General features: G+C 48.8%; 2 protein-coding genes across 2 annotated transcripts in view; one reads left to right on the forward strand and one right to left on the reverse strand.

Moving 5' to 3' along the window:
* SND1 (staphylococcal nuclease and tudor domain containing 1) overlaps positions 1 to 17,572 on the forward strand; it is a 550,040-nt gene that overhangs the window by 484,867 nt on the left and 47,601 nt on the right. The window lies entirely within an intron of this gene.
* On the reverse strand, positions 3,151 to 5,533 carry LRRC4 (leucine rich repeat containing 4). Its single transcript, XM_006861099.1, has 2 exons — positions 5,429 to 5,533; positions 3,151 to 5,250 (listed from the first exon to the last, which is right to left on the reverse strand). Exon 2 carries the CDS (start codon positions 5,148 to 5,150, stop codon positions 3,195 to 3,197), a length of 1,956 nt encoding a protein of 651 aa, XP_006861161.1. The 5' UTR covers positions 5,151 to 5,250; positions 5,429 to 5,533; the 3' UTR covers positions 3,151 to 3,194.

The following is a 17,572-nucleotide window of genomic DNA, read 5'->3' on the forward strand; positions in this document are numbered from 1 at the left end:
AAAGTAAGACGAGATTAGACTAAGTGATTTTCTTTCACAGCCTTTAAAGAATTCCAGAAGGCAAACCCTGCCTCGGTATAACCAGCAGCAGTGTCGTACCCTTTAATGTGTTGTTATAAGTACCCCACTGAAGAGCTACAGCCCGTATTCCCTTCGCAGGCAGCAAACTGCAGAGTGGCCAGGCCTCAGGACTGCATTCCCCCCCCCCCCCCCCACCCACACCCCCCCCCCCCCCCCCCCCCCCCCCTCCCCTTTTTCTTCGGGGGGGGGGGGGGGGGAAACCCCCAGCATTACCAGCAGGGTCACTGTGTCCACAGCTGAATTAGCACAGCACCTCAGGTCCAAGGGGAGGCCTGGGCCCCTATAACTCCTGGAGTTCCTGCTGGAGGCAGCTCTTTCTCAATCCCAAGACCTCAGGGGCAGTTGGATAGGACCTAGCCTGTCCTCCTGACTCACCCTCAGGGTTGTTTCAGACCTCTTTCCTACAGCCCCCTCTGTCCACTTCTCATCTCATTCCACTGCCAAAGCTGCAGTCCCCCAGCTCCCGCAATCACCTCTGAATGTGTTACTGGGGAGAACTGCTGTAAAGAGCCTGAATTTTCTTGGGCACTAGTCTCTTGGACTGTAGCTGGTCCTAGACAAGTCCCACCCTCTACTTTGCTGCAGTTTTCCTTCTTTCTGCTGGGGGCAGGGTGGGAAGGGAGAGCAGAAAGGAACCTGGAAACCCGAGCAGCAGTTTATAAGTGTGCCCATGCATGAGAGCTGCCACAAACACTGGTACCCACAAACAGTATGGCTCCCCCAGAGGATGAAGAATTGGCCCTTTCTTAGTGGAATCTTGAAGTGCTGCCTGCCTCTCTCCCTGCTCAGTGCCAGAGCTCACACCCACTCAGCCCCAGTCCCTGCACCGGTATAAATACGGGTGCTGAGGCAGCCAGCGTGGGTCCCCGTGCCTGCAGCCTCCCTGGACGTCATTCCTTAGTAAGCGGCAGCAGACAGACACCCACCACCAAGACGAAGCTGTCTACTTAGCACCCAGAGAAGAGAAGCCACCAGGGCCTGTGGAAATTTCAGCCCAGCAACATTATTGCAGACCTCTTGGCTCGTCCCCCAGGGTCCTGGGTAGAGCCGGTGCTGCCTGAGCAGTGTTGCTGCTGAGATGGCCTTTCACTTCTGGCCAGGTCCCAGGAGCTGAGACTGACCCACTTCCCCTGGTCTTCCAGGGCACGGGCAGCATGGCTGTACCCCCCGACAGAGCCAGGGACCCACATCACAGAGCTCATGGCAGGTGCGCTAGGATGGGCTGTTTTTATTTAAGCTAAGGAAAGGGTGCTAGCAGCTGCAGCATTTTTCAGACTTTGAAAAAATTAATTAACTTGTTTTTCCCCCCTCACGCCTCACCTCTGCCCTCCCTCCCTTTCCCCTCTTTATTTTATTTTATTTGCTCCTTTAAATAGTAATGATTTGGTTGCTTAGGAGAACCTATAGATTCAGGGTCTCATTCAGCTTAACCCTTTGGGGACAGTGAATTAAAAATTGAACAATATTTATTAAAATACAAAAATACACTTTTCTCACATTACAATCAGTGTTCTTTTGTTGGCATTCCCCCCCACCCAGCCCACCCCCCTTTTCAAAACGGAACCCTTTGTTTCCTTGTAAAGCTAAAATAATAAATGGAAAGAAGTTACATTATTTAAATGGACCAAAATAACACAAAGCTCTTTGCCTGCCCACTCGCAGCCCCCACCCGGCTGTGCCCCTCCTCCTGAAGCAGGCCCAGGAGAGGGGTAACTTCCCCACTGCGCCCCTTCAACAGGGCTCCCTCACACATGTACCACTTTCAACTGCGGGTCCCCAGCTTTCTGGTCAACCATCCTGGTTGGGAAAGGCATCAGTACTCTAAATGAGGCTGAACCCTTTTTGTGGCTCCATTTCCATCTCTACCCATGGTCTGCCCCCTCCTGTCCCCACAAACACTTGACATCAGCTGGACTAAATCCCTAATGAATCAGCATTTAGAATAGTCACCAAATCACAAGCACGAGAAAAGCTTCTACTCCCCCAACCTCCTGGCTCCCAGCCTCTCCCCGCATCACCTTAATACAAACAAAACCTTTTTTTTTTTAAGGGGAAAAAAAAAAAGGCATCAAATGCCATCATTGTCTACAATCACTTGTCGAAATTCAGGAACAACAGGTGGACATGAACCTGTGCTAATTGAGGGCCTCCTGTGAACCACCTTCTCTGCCCCAACCCTCCCTTCCCAGCCAGTCTGCTCTTCCGCACCCCTTCTCCTCTGGGAAACCCTGGATCTACACAGGTCTTGCCCAGAGGGGTTAACCCGAGCTGCAGAAGCTGGTGCAGTGGGCAGTCGGCTGGTGGAGCTAAACCAGCGCCTGCCTGAGGCACCCTTCAGGCCAGGCATATGTGTGTCCCAGTGTGCAAGCTGGTGACTTGGGCACATGGACAGACAGACAGACTCAGCCCCTATTAGGAGTCATCAAAATTGTGGTTTTCCTGTCTAAACTGTGCTTCAGACTTAGCTATCTTCCCCTATGGTATCTGAAGGAGTAGAGAAAAATAAATAAATTATTGCCTCTCAACATTTTGGCACAATACAAACTCTTGGTGCTTTTTTTTGTTGTTTTCTTGTTTTTTTCAAAATAAGATAAATCTGCAAAGACGACTTTCCATTTAAGAAAGATGTTGTAGAAACTGGTATTTCCTGTATCCTAGGAAGCATCTTCTAAAAAATGGCAGATTCCGTCTTTCTCCTCCCATCCCCTCAGCAGCCTGCACTATTCCTCTTTAGGAACATCTGTTGTTGGTTTAAGTTGATTTTGTCTCAATAGTTGCAACCTTATACCAGAAACCCCTCTGGCAGCTTAGCAAGTTGACTTGTGACTTCTACCCGACAGTGTTCCCAAGACCCCCTTCCCCTTCCCCCTTTAAATAGAACTTACAAGTTAGAAAATAGTTTTGTTTTCATTTTCTGGTTTTAAATTTTAATATAATCTGTTTTTTTCTTTTTTACCAGCCCATAGATTTCATATATAAGCATATACAAGAAAAAGTCTCTCCCCGCTCTGTACAAAAGTTGCTGTCTCTTTGTTGTTGTTGTTGTGTGTGTGTGTGTGTGTGTGTGTGCATTCTATTGCATTTTGTGGTTGTTTTTTTTTTGGGGGGGGGAGTCATATTTGTGTTTCCTGTACCTTGTCCTTGGTGTGGGTCTGAATTATATAAGGTTCAGAGATAGTGGTAACGGTGGGGTGCAGAGAATTCCCCAGGCTGTTTTCTGTCCAGTGGGCCCCATGTGCTGGTTTGTAGGTGTTGTAGTTAATATGGTCATGAATTGTGGGCAGCACAACTGCCCCCTCACCTGATACACCGGATGGAGCCGTTGTTGCTGCGGATGCTGCCGCGGGGATATCTTCATCCACCTGGATAATCTCGACTGTCCGGGCAGCTGTGACTGTACTCCGCTGCTGGTGCCGCTTCCGAAGTTTATAGAAGACAATCAACATGGCGGCAGCTAGCAGAGTCACTGCCACAAAGCAGCCGATGATGATCTTGGTGGTCTTCATGACCTCATCCAGACTGGTCTGCATCTTGTCATTGGTGTCTGCCGTGGGGACTGCCACCTGCTTGGGTACACGGGTGGTCTGGATGAGCACCGTGGTAGAGGTGGTATATGCCGGCTGGTAACCAGTGGATGTGGTCGGAACAGGCTTGTACTTGCGCGTGGTATCCTCCGGCGAGATTTCGGTGGTCTCCACTGTAACCGTGGTAAAGAAGCTATAGTTGGAGGTGTTGAGCTCGGCCATGCTCACGTTGAGGTAGGCCGAGGCATTGGAGTTGCCTGCCACGTTGGTCACCATGCATGTGTATACCCCTGTGTCGGAGAGCAGCACATGGGAAAAGTTCAAGGTACCGTCGTTGAGGACAGAGATCCGTGGGTGATGGGAAGCATGGCTGAGCACTGTCCCATTGGGCAGCAGCCACTTCACAGAGGACATAGGGGGAGTCCGACACTTCAGTTCTGCCATCCGACCCTCAGAGATATTGAGGTCACGAGGGGCATCCATGATGAAGGGAGCAGAACACTGGAAGGAGGCCTGATCCACCTCCACCAGGTACCGGCCTCTCATGTGCATGGGAGCATGGCATCGACCACAGCAGGTGGAGTTGGTAGGTATATACTCCCGAAGCCACCAGGCTAGCCACAGGATGTCACAATCACAGTTCCAAGGATTGTGGTGTAGGTGCAACTCCACCAAGTACCTCAGTGGGGTGAAGAGGTCATGGGGCAAAGAGGAGAGGTTATTGTGGGCCAAGTTGAGTTCCACAAGTGAGGCCAGCCCATCAAAAGCATTCCGCTCGATCAGGCTGACCTGTGAGTTCATGACCCAGAGCTTCTTGAGGGAGCTTAGGCCATGGAAGGAGCCAGGCCTGATTTCCGGAAAGTGGTTTCCTGACATCTCCAGCTCCTCCAACCCCACCAGGGGGGTGAGATTGGGCATATCCTTAATGTTGCACATGCCCAAGTTCAGGTACTTGAGGTTGAACAGTCCCTCAAAAGCTCCCTCGGAGATATATTCCAATTTCTTTAGCTCCCCCAAGTCCAGGCGCATGAGAGAGGGCACCCGGTTGAAGGCATAAGAGGGGATGCTCTCTATGGGGTTATTGCGGAGCCAAAGCTCCCGCAGCTTGGACAGGTACTCAAAGGCCCCACTGGGTATGACAGTCAGCCAATTGTCAAATAGCTCCAGAGTGTTGAGGCTGGCCAGCCCGTTGAAGGCCCCCACCTCGATCTGCCGAATGGAGTTCCTGCCCAGCTGCAGGACTTCCAGGTGATGGAGGTGTCGAAAGGTGTCTGCCTGGATCATCTGGATATTATTTTCCATGAGGTTGAGGTACCGGGTGTTGGAAGGAATCCCCTGAGGGACCTCGGAGAGGCCCCGGCGGGTGCACACCACCTTGCTGAACTGGTTACTGCAGGAGCAGACGGAGGGGCAGTTCTGGGGCCCGGCCGAGGCGGCAGCAGCAATGGCTGCACAGAGAATCCACACTTGCGCCGCGAGGTAGACGACGGGGAGCAGGACGGCATTCCAGGTGTGGTGCACAGTTACCTGCCACAAGACCTTCATGGTGTGGCACGTTCATAATTCACCATCGCCTGGGATTTTGGTTCAGAAAGGAGAACCAGACCTACCCCGGCTTAAGTGAGCTAGGAGCTCCTCTTTCCATCTAGAGAAGGAGGTGGGGAGGGGGCCATTAGAGACAAGAGGAGATCGGCCAACAAACACCACTCCAAACTAGCGCGGCCCCTCACTTGCCAACGCCCCCCCCCTCCCGGCAGCCCTCCAAAAGCTAGGACTTTCTCCCACCATGCAGCCCTCCCCACACCCAGTTCCCTGTCACCAACCTTGGAAGGAAGGAATTGGCATGGTGTCCTTAAGCTTTCTCCACAGGAACTGGGCACTTCGATCCCATTCTCACTTCTTAGTTTTAATTAACAAAAAGGGGAAGTGGTGGGGGCAGGAAGGGCGGAGGGGAGGGGATGGGAGGGGTGGGGGAGACAAAATGGCTTCTAGTCGATCCGGAGCCGGATCGGGCGAAGCCGCGGAGTTGAGGCGCACCCGAGAGAGCCGAGGCCCGGCGGGCTATGCAGGTGCATGCCCCCCCCTCGGCCCGGGGAGCAGCGCCACCAGCGCTTCCCTGCTTTGTCCTTGGACCCTGGCACCGGCTCGCGCCAGCCTAGGAGAGATCCGCTTCATCACCAAAGTGTGCCTCCGGCGCCCCCAGCCAGCGGCTCCGCACCACCGAAGGGAGCAAGGGCCCGAGCCGGCCGGCCGCCGTGGCGCTGCGCTCTCCTTTGTCGGCCGCTCGGGGTGCCACCGCGGATTGCAGTCTCGGCGCGCGCGGGGCCGCGAGGGTTAAGAGGAGGTGTCCGTTTCGGCGCCCTCCCCAGACACACACCCCCTTCCTCGCCGCTTCCTGCGCTCAGGGGTTAAAAAGGGAAACTGGCGGAGTTTCCAGTCTGTTCAGGGCGCAGGAGAGCAGTCCCGGCGGCCCCGAGGGGCAGCGGCGGGAAGGCGCGCCGCGCCGGGACCGCGCTGGGAAACGCACACTGGGTGCGCTGCACCGCAGCCCCTTCAGGGAGTCCGGGGGCGGGCGCGGGGCCGGCGGCGGCCCCCGAGGGCGCGCGGCCGCCAGCCGTCCCCAGGTACAGCCGGGCCCCCGGCGCACCGCCTGGCGGGCCTCGGCGCGGAGAAAGCGAGCTCGCGGCGTCCGAACGCGTTGCCTTCAGAGGCCAGGCTGTGTGCGGGCTGCGGTGGTAGCAGCGTAAGCACCCGGGGTCGCGGCGGCGGGGAGCGCTCGGGAGCCTGAGACCATGGTCCCCGGCGGCTAGCAGCGGAGGCGGTGGCAGCTGCGGGCCCCCTGCGCGCGGTGCCCACAGTCTCCTCCTCGCGCCGGGCTCGCGGTGGTGCAGGCGGCAGCCGCGCAGACTGCTCTCTCATCCTTTTGTCCTTCAGTCAGAACGTGAATGTACTGCTGACGCATACTGTTCTGGGAGAAGATTAGCGTGATGCAGTGCTCTTAGGTCTGAACGCCGCGCCCGCCGCCGCCTGCCCTCGAGGGGTTAACGTGGGGTGGCCAGCGCGTCCGTCTGCCTGCCGAGCCCGCGCCTCTGCTGGCCTCCTCCGCCACCGGCCTCCGAGCCCGCCCCCGCAGGCCCTCCGCCCCTCGAGGCGCGCAGAGGGTCGGGCGCGCGGCGACTGAGGCCGAGCGAGTCGCAGGCGTTCGCAGCTATTTTGGTCCGGTCGGAGGGAGCCGCTGGGTGGCCGCTGATAGGCTGGAGCAGCGCGGACTGGTGCAGGCCCGGGGCCCCCGCCCTCTTCCTCGCTCAGGCGCTGCGCGCGCTGGGCTCAGACCCGAGCGCGGAGGGCCGTGGTGGGGCGGCTGCAGTTGGCCGGTCGCCGGCCGGACCGCGTCACCGCACCCCGCCGCCTGCTGTCTGCGCGCCTGGCCACGCAGCCCACTCAGAGTTCGGAGCGACATCGTGGGGACTCCGGGCAGGGGCGAAGCGGCAAGGATGCTCGTCCTACTGCCCCCACCAACCTACACAACCGCCCACTGATTCCCTCACCCTTTCTCACCTTTAACTAAGGTTTAAATACTAGTTTTCTTACTGAGGGTTGCGGGAGAGGTAAGCAGTGGAAGGAAAGACCAACTGCGAGAAGTGGAGGGAGGGGATGGGAGCGCACCGCGGCCGGCTGGAAGAGTGGAGGTGAACTCCCTCTCCGGAATCCACTGCACAGCCGCTCATTCTCAGAGCCGCAGCCTCCGCCTTGCTCTCTTCACAACTGCGTCCCAACCCTTGCTCCCAGATAATCTTCGTGAAGGTCTTAAACTGCTGTCCCAGAGCTTCTCTTGCTGAGATTCCTGGGTGGAAGTACCCCGCAGTCAGAGGAAGGGACTTCCTGCTCCAATTTCTGGTTAGAGGGGTCCCTGCAGCATTTGACAGAGAAGGAGAAATGCACTAATTCAGCCTTTTCCCACCCCCAAAACAGCCTGTTCCCGACTCTACTAATGGGGGTTGGAAGGTCTGTGAGGACTAAGACTTGGGAAGTTGGTCTAGTAACCTGAACCTTATTACATATGCAGGAAATTCCTGATGTCCTGGAAACCGTTGCCTTGTGGGCAAATCCCCATTCTTTGACACTTTTTTAAAAAAATTATACATTTGCGGCCAAGCTATAACATTTATTGAACAGTCCCTCTGTATACCACCTACCCATTTTATAAACAAGTATGTTGTCTTGAATCACATAGTAGGTGGCAGAGCTGGGCTTTGAACCCTGGCAGCAACCATATATCTAGAAACGGGCTTGGATGTGATTCCCCTGAGTTTCTCCCATTGGGATGAGAACTCAGATTCCGTTTATCTGCTCTGAGGACTCTTGGTGTGGCGCTGTTGGATCAGCAATGGACTTCGAACCACAAGGAAGTTGGGCAGTTCAAACCCACCAGCTGCACCTTGGAAACCCTGTACAGGGTCGCTATAAGTCAGAACCAACTCGATGGCACTTAACAACAACAACAATCCACTCTGAGCTGTTCACATACTAAGAATTCACTAATGTGTTCTTGTTTGACCTACTTGTAGAAGTTAACTATCTTCTGTAAAATAGTATCCATTTTGCAGATGAAGGCACTGAACCTGAGGCAGGCAAGTAGTTTACTCAAGGTCATACACCCAGAACGTGACACAGCCAGCATTTCAATCCAGCCCTTCAGACCCTGAGCCCAGTTTTTCATCACTGCGACAAAAACCGCCCATTGTAACTACTCTGCAAAGTGTCAGTGGTGACAAGGTGGGGAACTCTCAATTTGCCCTGCCTGAAAGTTCAGTGAAGAGCCTAGAAGAGAGTAATAAAAAGGATGGGAGAGGTGGAACTGAGAGAAGAGTGTCCTTTAGCTTCTTTCTGTCACCATAACTAATCAAGAACAAAAAAGAGAGTTGGAGGTAAATCAGACCCTGACAGCCCGTTTTAGTTCCTTCCTGAGCTCTGTGGTGCCTCTTTTTGCTTCTGTCACTACAGAAGACACCCATAGGTCCTCGGTTTCAAACAGAGCCTTGCTTTCTTGTGAACTCAGGAAATGTGGACTAGCCTGACAGGGATTTGTGAAGGAGGATCAGAAGCTTGCTGGTGAGCAGGTCTTCTCACCATGCCCGGCCTAGAGCTTGGAGAGGAGTCTGGTGCCAAAGAAGAGCCTGGCCAGGATACGACTAGAGTATGGATCCGTGTGGAGTATGGCTGGCTGCCTGCAGGGGCCTCTGCTGCCTGGACTGGTTTTCTGCTGGTGGGGGCCAACTCAAGCCCCATTTGTTAACTCCAGATCCAGCCAATGCAAAGTTCTACCCCCAACTGTAAAAGTGGTTGAAGGTTAGGCTGACTTGGATCAGACAAGTATAGAGGTGGTCTCTCTGGATGACTTTGGCTGATGAAGCTGAGTATAGCCAAGCCCTGTGTAGGTCTATGGAGAACTCGTTGGGGCTGCTTTGCCCTCTGTAGGTCAGCTGAACTAGGAGAACGCTAGTGACACCACAAACCAGGCTCATGAGACAGCAAGGCCATGGCCACACACAGTCCGTGTGAACTGAACGTGCCTCTGTAACCTGAGGACCATCTGGACTTGGTCCATCGCTCCTCTCAGACCCCTGGTTCTGACTGCTTGCTTGCCTTGGAATGGTGCCACTAAAGAATAAGAAGCAAAGAGGAAGAGAAGGGAAAATGCTGGATTGGGAGTGTTTTCACTTGCTTTGCCCAGGAAGACTGCTGTAATCAAGCAGAGAAAGCTGGAAACGCCAGCAGACTGGGTCAGGCTGGTGTCTGTCACTTGGTATTATAGACGGAGCCTTGCAGTAAGATGGAGAGGCCCACGTTCTGGTCCCCTGCCTGCCACTGAGGAGACATGTGCCAAGTCTTAAAACAGCTCTAAAGAGCAGTTTCTTCATCTGTAAAATTAAGGAAATGGCCTAGAGAGCTCCTTCCAGCTCTCATACGCCACGATTCCCATCCCTCCTCAGAGATACAGTTCTGTGAAAAAGGCTGGTCCTTTGGGGTTGTAACCAAGTCTTGGAAGTGAGCCATGAATTTGAGGAGAGAATGCTTCCTTCAGTTTAATGTAAGAGATCCCCAGTGCCAGAGCAAATCAGATCCAACCGTTTTCTTAGCTCCTAAAAAGGCTCATAGATCACAAAACATTAAAGTTAGCAGGGACCTCAGAGATCATGTGGACTTAACCTCTCATTTTGCAGATGTCAGTAATGAAGCCCAGAGAGGCAGAGTGACTTACCTAAAGCCACATAACTCATTAATATAAGAGTGTGTCTCTTCTGAGTTCAGCTCTTGGGTCAAGATGACAGGTAACAATATATGGTCAATTAGCATTTAAACCTGAGGCTTGAAGATGTTTCCAAATGCTTATCTTCTGTGGTCTTGTATGCAGGTACCATAATTATGCTTTGCTGGATGGGAATAAAGATGGGTCTTCAATAGAGCCAGCCTGTCATTCTAAGTGACTGTGGATCCCTAATAGGAAGTGAAAAAATAGTCATCCAGATTCAAAGAGGATCCAGGACTGCCTGACCCCTTCAGGTTAGACCACTTGCCACCTTGGTAGATATCCGTGAGACACTCTCCTGAGCAGCCACTAGATGTCTGTGGTACTTCACAGGGTTTGCCCAAAGTGGGGTAGTCTTTCTTTGGCAGTGTTCTATCTTGCCTCCAGTAGGCTTGTGGGCCCCTTAAGGCGGGTCCATTGTGGCAGAAAGATGTGCCCTTGAAGCTCTGCTTACCATCTGCAATACTTTTGAGTTACCACAGCCCACTCAAGCACCTTTTCCATTTTTAGATTCTAGGCTGCTGTTTGAGAAAAGAACAGAACCCCAGAGTAAAGAAGGAAAAGGGATTTGAGAAACAGGAAGAAAGAAAAATAGTATGGAAATAGCCATCAGAGTTAAGGAAAGGTACCAGCTGATCAGGGACTTAGTAGTGAGAAAACAGTATAAGAAGTAGGCCTTGTGGAAAGAGTCATCTCTTCCTACCTAATGCAGTGAACATTTCAGTGTGTGTGTGAGAGAGATTTCTATCTCTCACTCACTTTCATCCACATTTACAAGTAGCCCTTCAGGGGCAATTGATCATGAAATTTCTGTTTCATGGCTAAAGTCATCATTACAAAAGGAGGATTATTTTTCTTGCCTGGGCTCCCATAGAGTGGTTGTGCTGTTACTCCCCATTGTCACAAAGGAAATGAATTTTCTTCCTTAGCTCAATGGGTCAAGGTATCACAGCTGTTCTAGAGCCCCCAGAATCTGCTGTACTTTCTCTACAAGTACTCTACTCTTTAAGAAAGTCAGAAGGGATGAGACAAAAAGGCCCTCTCTCTGCAGGTCCCATGCAGAGCTCTTGATTGGAAGGGCCTTCTCCTCTGAGGCTAGTTTTCCAGGCCTGCATGAAAAAAGAAACCTCCCAATCATCCCACCGCCTCGTTTGGAATAGTTTGGTTTAGATTCTAGCCACAGTCAACATACGGTGCTAGAGGTCCTATCAGAAGCCTTAAAAGTATTCACCTCTGCAGGGGCGTTGGCCTATTCCTAGTCACTTCTTCCCTTGCCTGTGTGCAGTGGTGGTTATGTGCCATGGAGTCAGTTCCGACTCATAGCAACCCCATATAAGGTTTCAGAGGCAGTAAATCTTTACAGGAGCAGAAAGCTCGTCTTTCTCCCACAGAACCGCTGCTAGTTTCGAACTGCTGACCTTGAGGTTCGAAGTCCGAGTTGTAACCACTATTCTACCAGAGCTCCTTTGCCTGTGTATAGTTGTAGTAATAATAATGTTAATATAGCAACACTGGCAGTGGTGTTGCTAGGTGCTTGGCACTGTGCTAGGCGTGTTACATGTATTTAATTTTCACAGCAGCTCTGGGAGGTGAATCCCATTAGATATCCCTGTTTAGCAGATGGAGTTAAGAAGCTCTCCCAGCGTCACAGAACTAGCGTGTGACCATATTCGTTTGCTGAATCTGCTGAAAACAAATTTCCACGTAGCGGATGGCTTAAAACAACAGTAACTTACTCTCTCACGGTTCTGGGGCTAAACATCCAAAATCTCTCAGGACCATGGTCTACCCAGGGGCTCCAGGAGGGGATCCACTCCTTGTTTTTTCCAGCTTTGGTGACCCATCAGCATTCCTTGACTGGTGACCACATCACTCCAGTCTTGGCCTCTGTTGTTAATTGCCTCCTTCGCTTCTGCCTTGTCTCTCTCTTCTGTGTATCTGTGATGAGGACTTGTCATTGAATGTACGGCTGACCTGGAAATCCCAAGAAGTCCTCATCTCAAGAGTCTTAGTCACATCTGCAAAGACTCTCAGGTTCTAGGGATTAGGAGGTAGACAAATCTTTTGGAGGACCACCATTCAGCTCACTACAGTGACAGGTTTCAACCTCCCATCTGCCCAGAGCCCAAACCCTAAGTCACTGTGATGTGTCCTCTCTGAAAACCAACAGGTGACTTTTGAGGGTAGAGTGTGGATCTTCCCAGTGGGAAGGGAAAGGGTCAATGCATGAACCGAGAGAAGGAACAGGCTGGCTGGGCCAACTTATTCACTTTATACTGTGAATTGAGTGAAAGTTTATAGAGCAGATCATCAGTTTTACATTCAGCAAATCATACACTTTGCTTCATTATAATGATTGCAATCCTCTCAATGTGCCAACAGTTCACAGTATTGACCTCTATTCACTTTAGCATTGCATTCCTCCCTGGGTCTCCCATTACCTTTGTCTTTCCTCTGCTAACCTCCCTCTTGTGTGTTGCCTGCCCCATCTCCCATGTTGACATGTCTCTGCCCTGTAGCCCATGAACACTTTCCCCTCTCTCTCCCCACTCCCCGCAAACATCATAGATTGTGTCTTTTATCAAGACATCCTTTTCTTAACTTTTCACAACATTGGTCTCATACATTATTTGTCCTTTTTTTTTTTTTTCCTCTGTAATTGACTAACTTCACCCAGCGTAATAATGTCCTCCAGGTTCATCTATGTTGTGAGGTATTTTGCAGATTCATCGTTATTTTTCAGTGTGGCATATTATTCCATTGTGTGTATGTACCAGTTTGTTTAACCATTCTTCTGTAGATGAGGATTTAGGCTGTCTCCATCTTTTTATTTTTGACTTTTTACAATATTGTTGTTAAATGCCTGCGATTCAGTTCCAACTGTTAGTGATCTTGTGTGGGGTTTCTGAAGAACGGCTGGTGAGTTTGAACCACCAACCTTGCCATTCAAACTGACCCTGTGGTCCAGTGCTTATCCTACAGTGCCACACAGGACTCCTTCAATATTTGTCCTTTTGTGATTGACTAATTTCACTCAGCATAATGTCCTCTAGGTTCAACCACATTGTGAGGTGTTTCACAGATTCATCATTTTTCAACAGTTTATAGTATCCCATTGTGTGTACGTACCAAAGTTTGTTTAACCGTTTTTATGTTGATGGGCATCCTTTCAGTATGTCTTTTGTAGACAGCATATTGAAGTGTCCTGTTTTCTTATCCATTCTGTTTTCTCTGTCTCTTGATAGCGTGACTGCTGCATTTAATCCATATATATTCCATGTTATTATTGATAGGTACGAATTGATTGCTGTGTGTTTTTTTGTGGTGATGCTGGATTCTTTGTTCAACATAATTTCCTACACAGAAATTTTTTTTGGTGGGGGGGGGTTCTTTTCATTTTCATTTTTGTTATATTAATGTTTCCTAAATCTTTATGAATTTCTTCTATTTTATTTTGATGTCAAGGAATATTAATTTTCTTTCAGGCTACACTGTTATTAATTTTTTTCCTACTTAAAACAGTATGTTTTATCTTTAAATCTATGTGACTGCCTTGTCCTTTGAAGTTCTGTATCTACACTAGACCTTCATTTGCTTTGTAGCTGACTTCATTATAAATTGAGTATCTCTGGTTCCCTGTTTTCAGTCTTACAGGTTTGTTTTGCTCTAAGTACTTCTATATCTGGATTGAATTCTGGGTGGTGTTGTCATGCATAGTAATTTAGGTTGTTGTTGGCTGTTGCTGGTTGGTTCTCAGTCCAAAGAATATCCTGTAGCATTTTTTGTGAAGTTTGACAGGTCATTACAAATTCCTTTAATTAATGTCCTAATTTGCCATCGTATTTGAGGGACAGCTTTGCTTGGTTGGCAATTTATTTTCTTTCAGAGGTTAGTATTTGTCATTTCCTTGTCTTTTCGCCTGCATGGTTTCTACTGAGAAATCAGATCTTAGTCTTACTGGTTCTCCTTTGTAGGTAACTTTTCATTTTTCCCGAGCAACTATCAGGGTTCTTTCTTTCTCTTTGGGTTTGGAAAGTTTGATTGTAATGTCTTGATGATTTTCTTTTGCAAGCTATCCTATTTGGGGTTTGTTCAGTTTCTTGTATGCTCATCTTTGCATCTTTCTTGATGTTAAGGAAGTTTTCTTCCAATAACTCTTAGACATTTTTCTCTGTGCTTTTGTTTTATTGTCTCTTTCTCTTCTGAAATTCCAATCACTCATAAGTTGTTCCTATTCATGGTGTCCTGCATAATTCTTAGGCTTTCTTCAGATTTTTTCATTTTGATTTTCTGATTGTTCTTCTAGCATACTAGTATTAAGAGATTTATCTTCAACTTCACTAAGACTTCCATTGCTTCGAATCTATTCCTTTGACCTTTCAATATGTTGTCCACTTCTGACATCTGCATATTAATCTTCTTGATTTCTAACTGCAGGTTTTGTATTATTTTTAAATTTGCATTTATTTTGTTCTTGTGGCGTTTTCCTGAATTCCTCTAAAGTTTGTGTGTGTGTGTGTGTGTGTGTGTTCTCCTTGCTTTCCTCAGTCTATCAGTCCCTTTAAGGTACGTAATTATCGTTCTTTTGAATTCTTTTTCAGTTAGTTCCATTATCGTTTCTTCCTCAGAAACATTTTCTGTCTCTGCATCTTGGTCATTTCTATGAGACAGTCTTCTCTTGTTTCTTCTGTGAGCTAAAATAGTCTGTTGTTGCTGGGGCATTGTGGGGTTGTTGTATGTTAATTGATGATTGTGTGTTGGTGTGCCCTTAGGTTCTCCCCAGCTGTCTCCTGTGAGTGTAGTTAGAGAATGGAAGCATGTGCACCATCCTCATTGGCCACTCATGCACCTCACCTTCCTTAGGGTGGGCTTAGCTGCTGTTGGCTGTTGGCTGCCATTGATCAAGTGGCATAGGAGCTGGTATTAGCTCTTGCCCAGTGGGAGATGCTACAGAGGGGGTACGGTTGTGGCTGGGCTGTATGGGCACAGTTGCTATCTCCTCTCGGGTGGAAAACAGAAAACCCCTTTCCCCACCCCCCACACAGGACAACAAAACACAATAAACAAATAAGGAATCAACAATGAAAAGAGAAAATGATAAAGAGAAAAAAAAAAAAATGAAAACAGGCAGCAACCAGAAAAAAAAGAACATAATCACTATAAAGACAAAGGAGAGACAAGGAAATAGGGCTATGAAAGAGAGGAAATAAAAGGAAGAAATATTTTTAAAACATATAGTAAAACCAAGGAGAAGGAAAATGAGAAGAGAGCAGAGAGTAGTAAAGAAAGATCAAAAGGGGGGGAAAGAAGAAGAGAGGAAATGAGAAACAAATAAAAAAGGAAAAACTAAAGCAGAGATAGAATGGATAAAATTCAAGGGAATGGAAAGAGAAGAAGGAAAAGAAAACAAACAAACAGAAAAATGAAATAACAAAAGGGAAAAACCAAACCCCAAAATTGAAAAACAGTGCAGTTGTTGGACCCAGAGAGGAGAAAACTTTGGGGAGCTCCTGCAAGCCAGGTTGCTCAGGGAGGTGGACTTGGGAAAGATGGGAGAGCTGACTTCCTGCCCGGTAAATGGAGTTCCTATTAGCCTCAGTTTTCTCCATGCTCATGGCACTGAATCTGAAAGGAGTTCGTGGAGGTTGTTGATAGTCCTGGTTTCAGTGTCTCCTGGGACCACAGGGCCTGAATGCTGGTCTGTAAACTGTGCTTAATAACTATACTTACTTTGTGGTGTTATTATTGGGTTAGAAGCAAGTGTGGGAAGCCAGTCAGTCAAAGCAAGTAGTAGCTGCAGCATTATTTTCTGCTATAGAAATTACTGTGTTGTTGTTAAGTGCTGTTGAATTGGTTCTGACTCATAGCAACCCTGTATAGGGTTTCTGAGGAGCGGCTGGTAAGCTTGAACTGTTGACTTTGTGTTTCAAACTGTTCTTGCTATCCAGCTCATTAACCCACAGTGCCACACCAGGACTCCTAGAAACTGGTATCAAAAGGCAGTATTCTGTCCAGAGTTAGTTATTGATAGAAAATCATGAAATAGTCTTAGATTATAGAAGAGTTGCAAAAAGAGTAGAGTTCTTGGCATATTCTTTACCCAGCTTTCCCATGTGTTCACATCTTATGTAACCACAGAACATCGACCAAAGTTAGGAAATCAACTTATTAGTCAAAGTACAGCCTTTCAGTCTTGATCCTACAGTCTTTTCTCCACGTCACTTTATGAATGATTCAAATAATTGATTGATCCAAAATTATGCTTGACCCAAACTGCCACATGGCCTGAACCTTTGAACCCCTATTTGATTAGTCTTCTTCCTCACTCCTTACCCTTTAGTCATGCTGGTCTTGTTTCTTCTGCAATATCCAAGCTGATTCTGCTCAAAAGGGCCTTTGTCATCTCCTGTGCCTGGGATGTCTTCCCCTATACCTTTAGGCTCCCTCTTGAGCAGGTCACCTCAGAGGTGCGTTTCATGACTAAAACTATCGCCATTTAGTCATTTGTGACTCATAGCGACCCGATAGGTCAGAGAACTGCCACACCTGTCTACTGCAGAGTAACTGGTGGGTTCAAACTGCGGACCATTCAGTTAGCACCAGGGCACCTCTCATTTTTTCTGTTGTTTTCAGTTCCATGACTGCCCAATCTAAAAGAGCCCCACCAATCATGATCACACTGCCCCACTTTTTTTTCTTGGTAACAACGTTCACCATTCTCTGAAATTTTCATTTATTTGCTTGCTTGTTTCCTGCCTGCACAGTTCCATGAAAGCAGAGTTGGTTTCTAATGCCTGGGTCATAATAGTTCTATAGCTTGTGTATGAATTCATTTTTGCAGAAGAAAGGAGGCTGTTCTCACATGGCCCATGTGGCCAAGTGCAGATCTCAAATCGGAGTCCATGGCCCTAGCTCTGCTCTTGGGAAAAATAACAACAACAACAACAAAAAGGTGAAATTTACCAACTTCATTTTTGAAAAAAGGCTGGGAAAAGTATGAGAATCTTAGTAATCAGAGTTTTCTCTCATTCCATTTTTAGACTTCCCCAAGTCCCTTTGCAAAGGAGCCCTGGTGGCACAGTGGCTAAGAGCTTGGCTGCTAACCAAAAGGTCAGCAGTTTGAACCTTCGCGTCACTCCTTAGGAGAAAGATATGGCAGTCTGCTTCCATAAGGATTTACAGCTTTAGAAATTCCATGAGAAGTTTTCCTCTTGTCTTAAAGGCACTGTGGGTTAATGCACCAGACTGCAAAGCCGTTTAAACTGCAAAGTTGGCGGTTCAAGCTCACCAGCCACTCCTCGGAAACCCTATCCAGGGTCGCTATGGGTCGGAATCATCTCAATGGCAGTGGGTAGCCCCTTGCTGAGAGATTTATGAGAAAGAGTTTCGTTAGAGGTATCTGAGGAACTCAGGGAGTCTTAGCAATTGTGACTGTGCGTGGGAGCCCCCAGGTGCACATATCTGGCTCATATGTGTGGACTCCTGTCTTTTCCAAATTCGCTCAAGTGCATTTCTCTGAAGGGAGTGAGAGCTGTTGAGCCTGAAATAGGGAACACCAGGACAGTAAGATCAAATGCTCTGAAAGTGGCTGTGCCAACGCTTTTTGCTAATTAAAGAATGTTAGGACAATCGCCACTAGCAGCAGTAAAGGGCGCCC

The sequence above is a fragment of the Chrysochloris asiatica genome, unplaced genomic scaffold (genome assembly GCF_000296735.1).
Source record: "Chrysochloris asiatica unplaced genomic scaffold, ChrAsi1.0 scaffold00041, whole genome shotgun sequence".
Classification (NCBI taxonomy): domain Eukaryota; kingdom Metazoa; phylum Chordata; class Mammalia; order Afrosoricida; family Chrysochloridae; genus Chrysochloris; species Chrysochloris asiatica.

Coding starts and splice junctions, on each gene's coding strand:
- LRRC4 (XM_006861099.1), bottom strand. CDS start 5,150: ATGAAGGTCTTGTGGCAGGTAACTGTGCACCACACCTGGAATGCCGTC.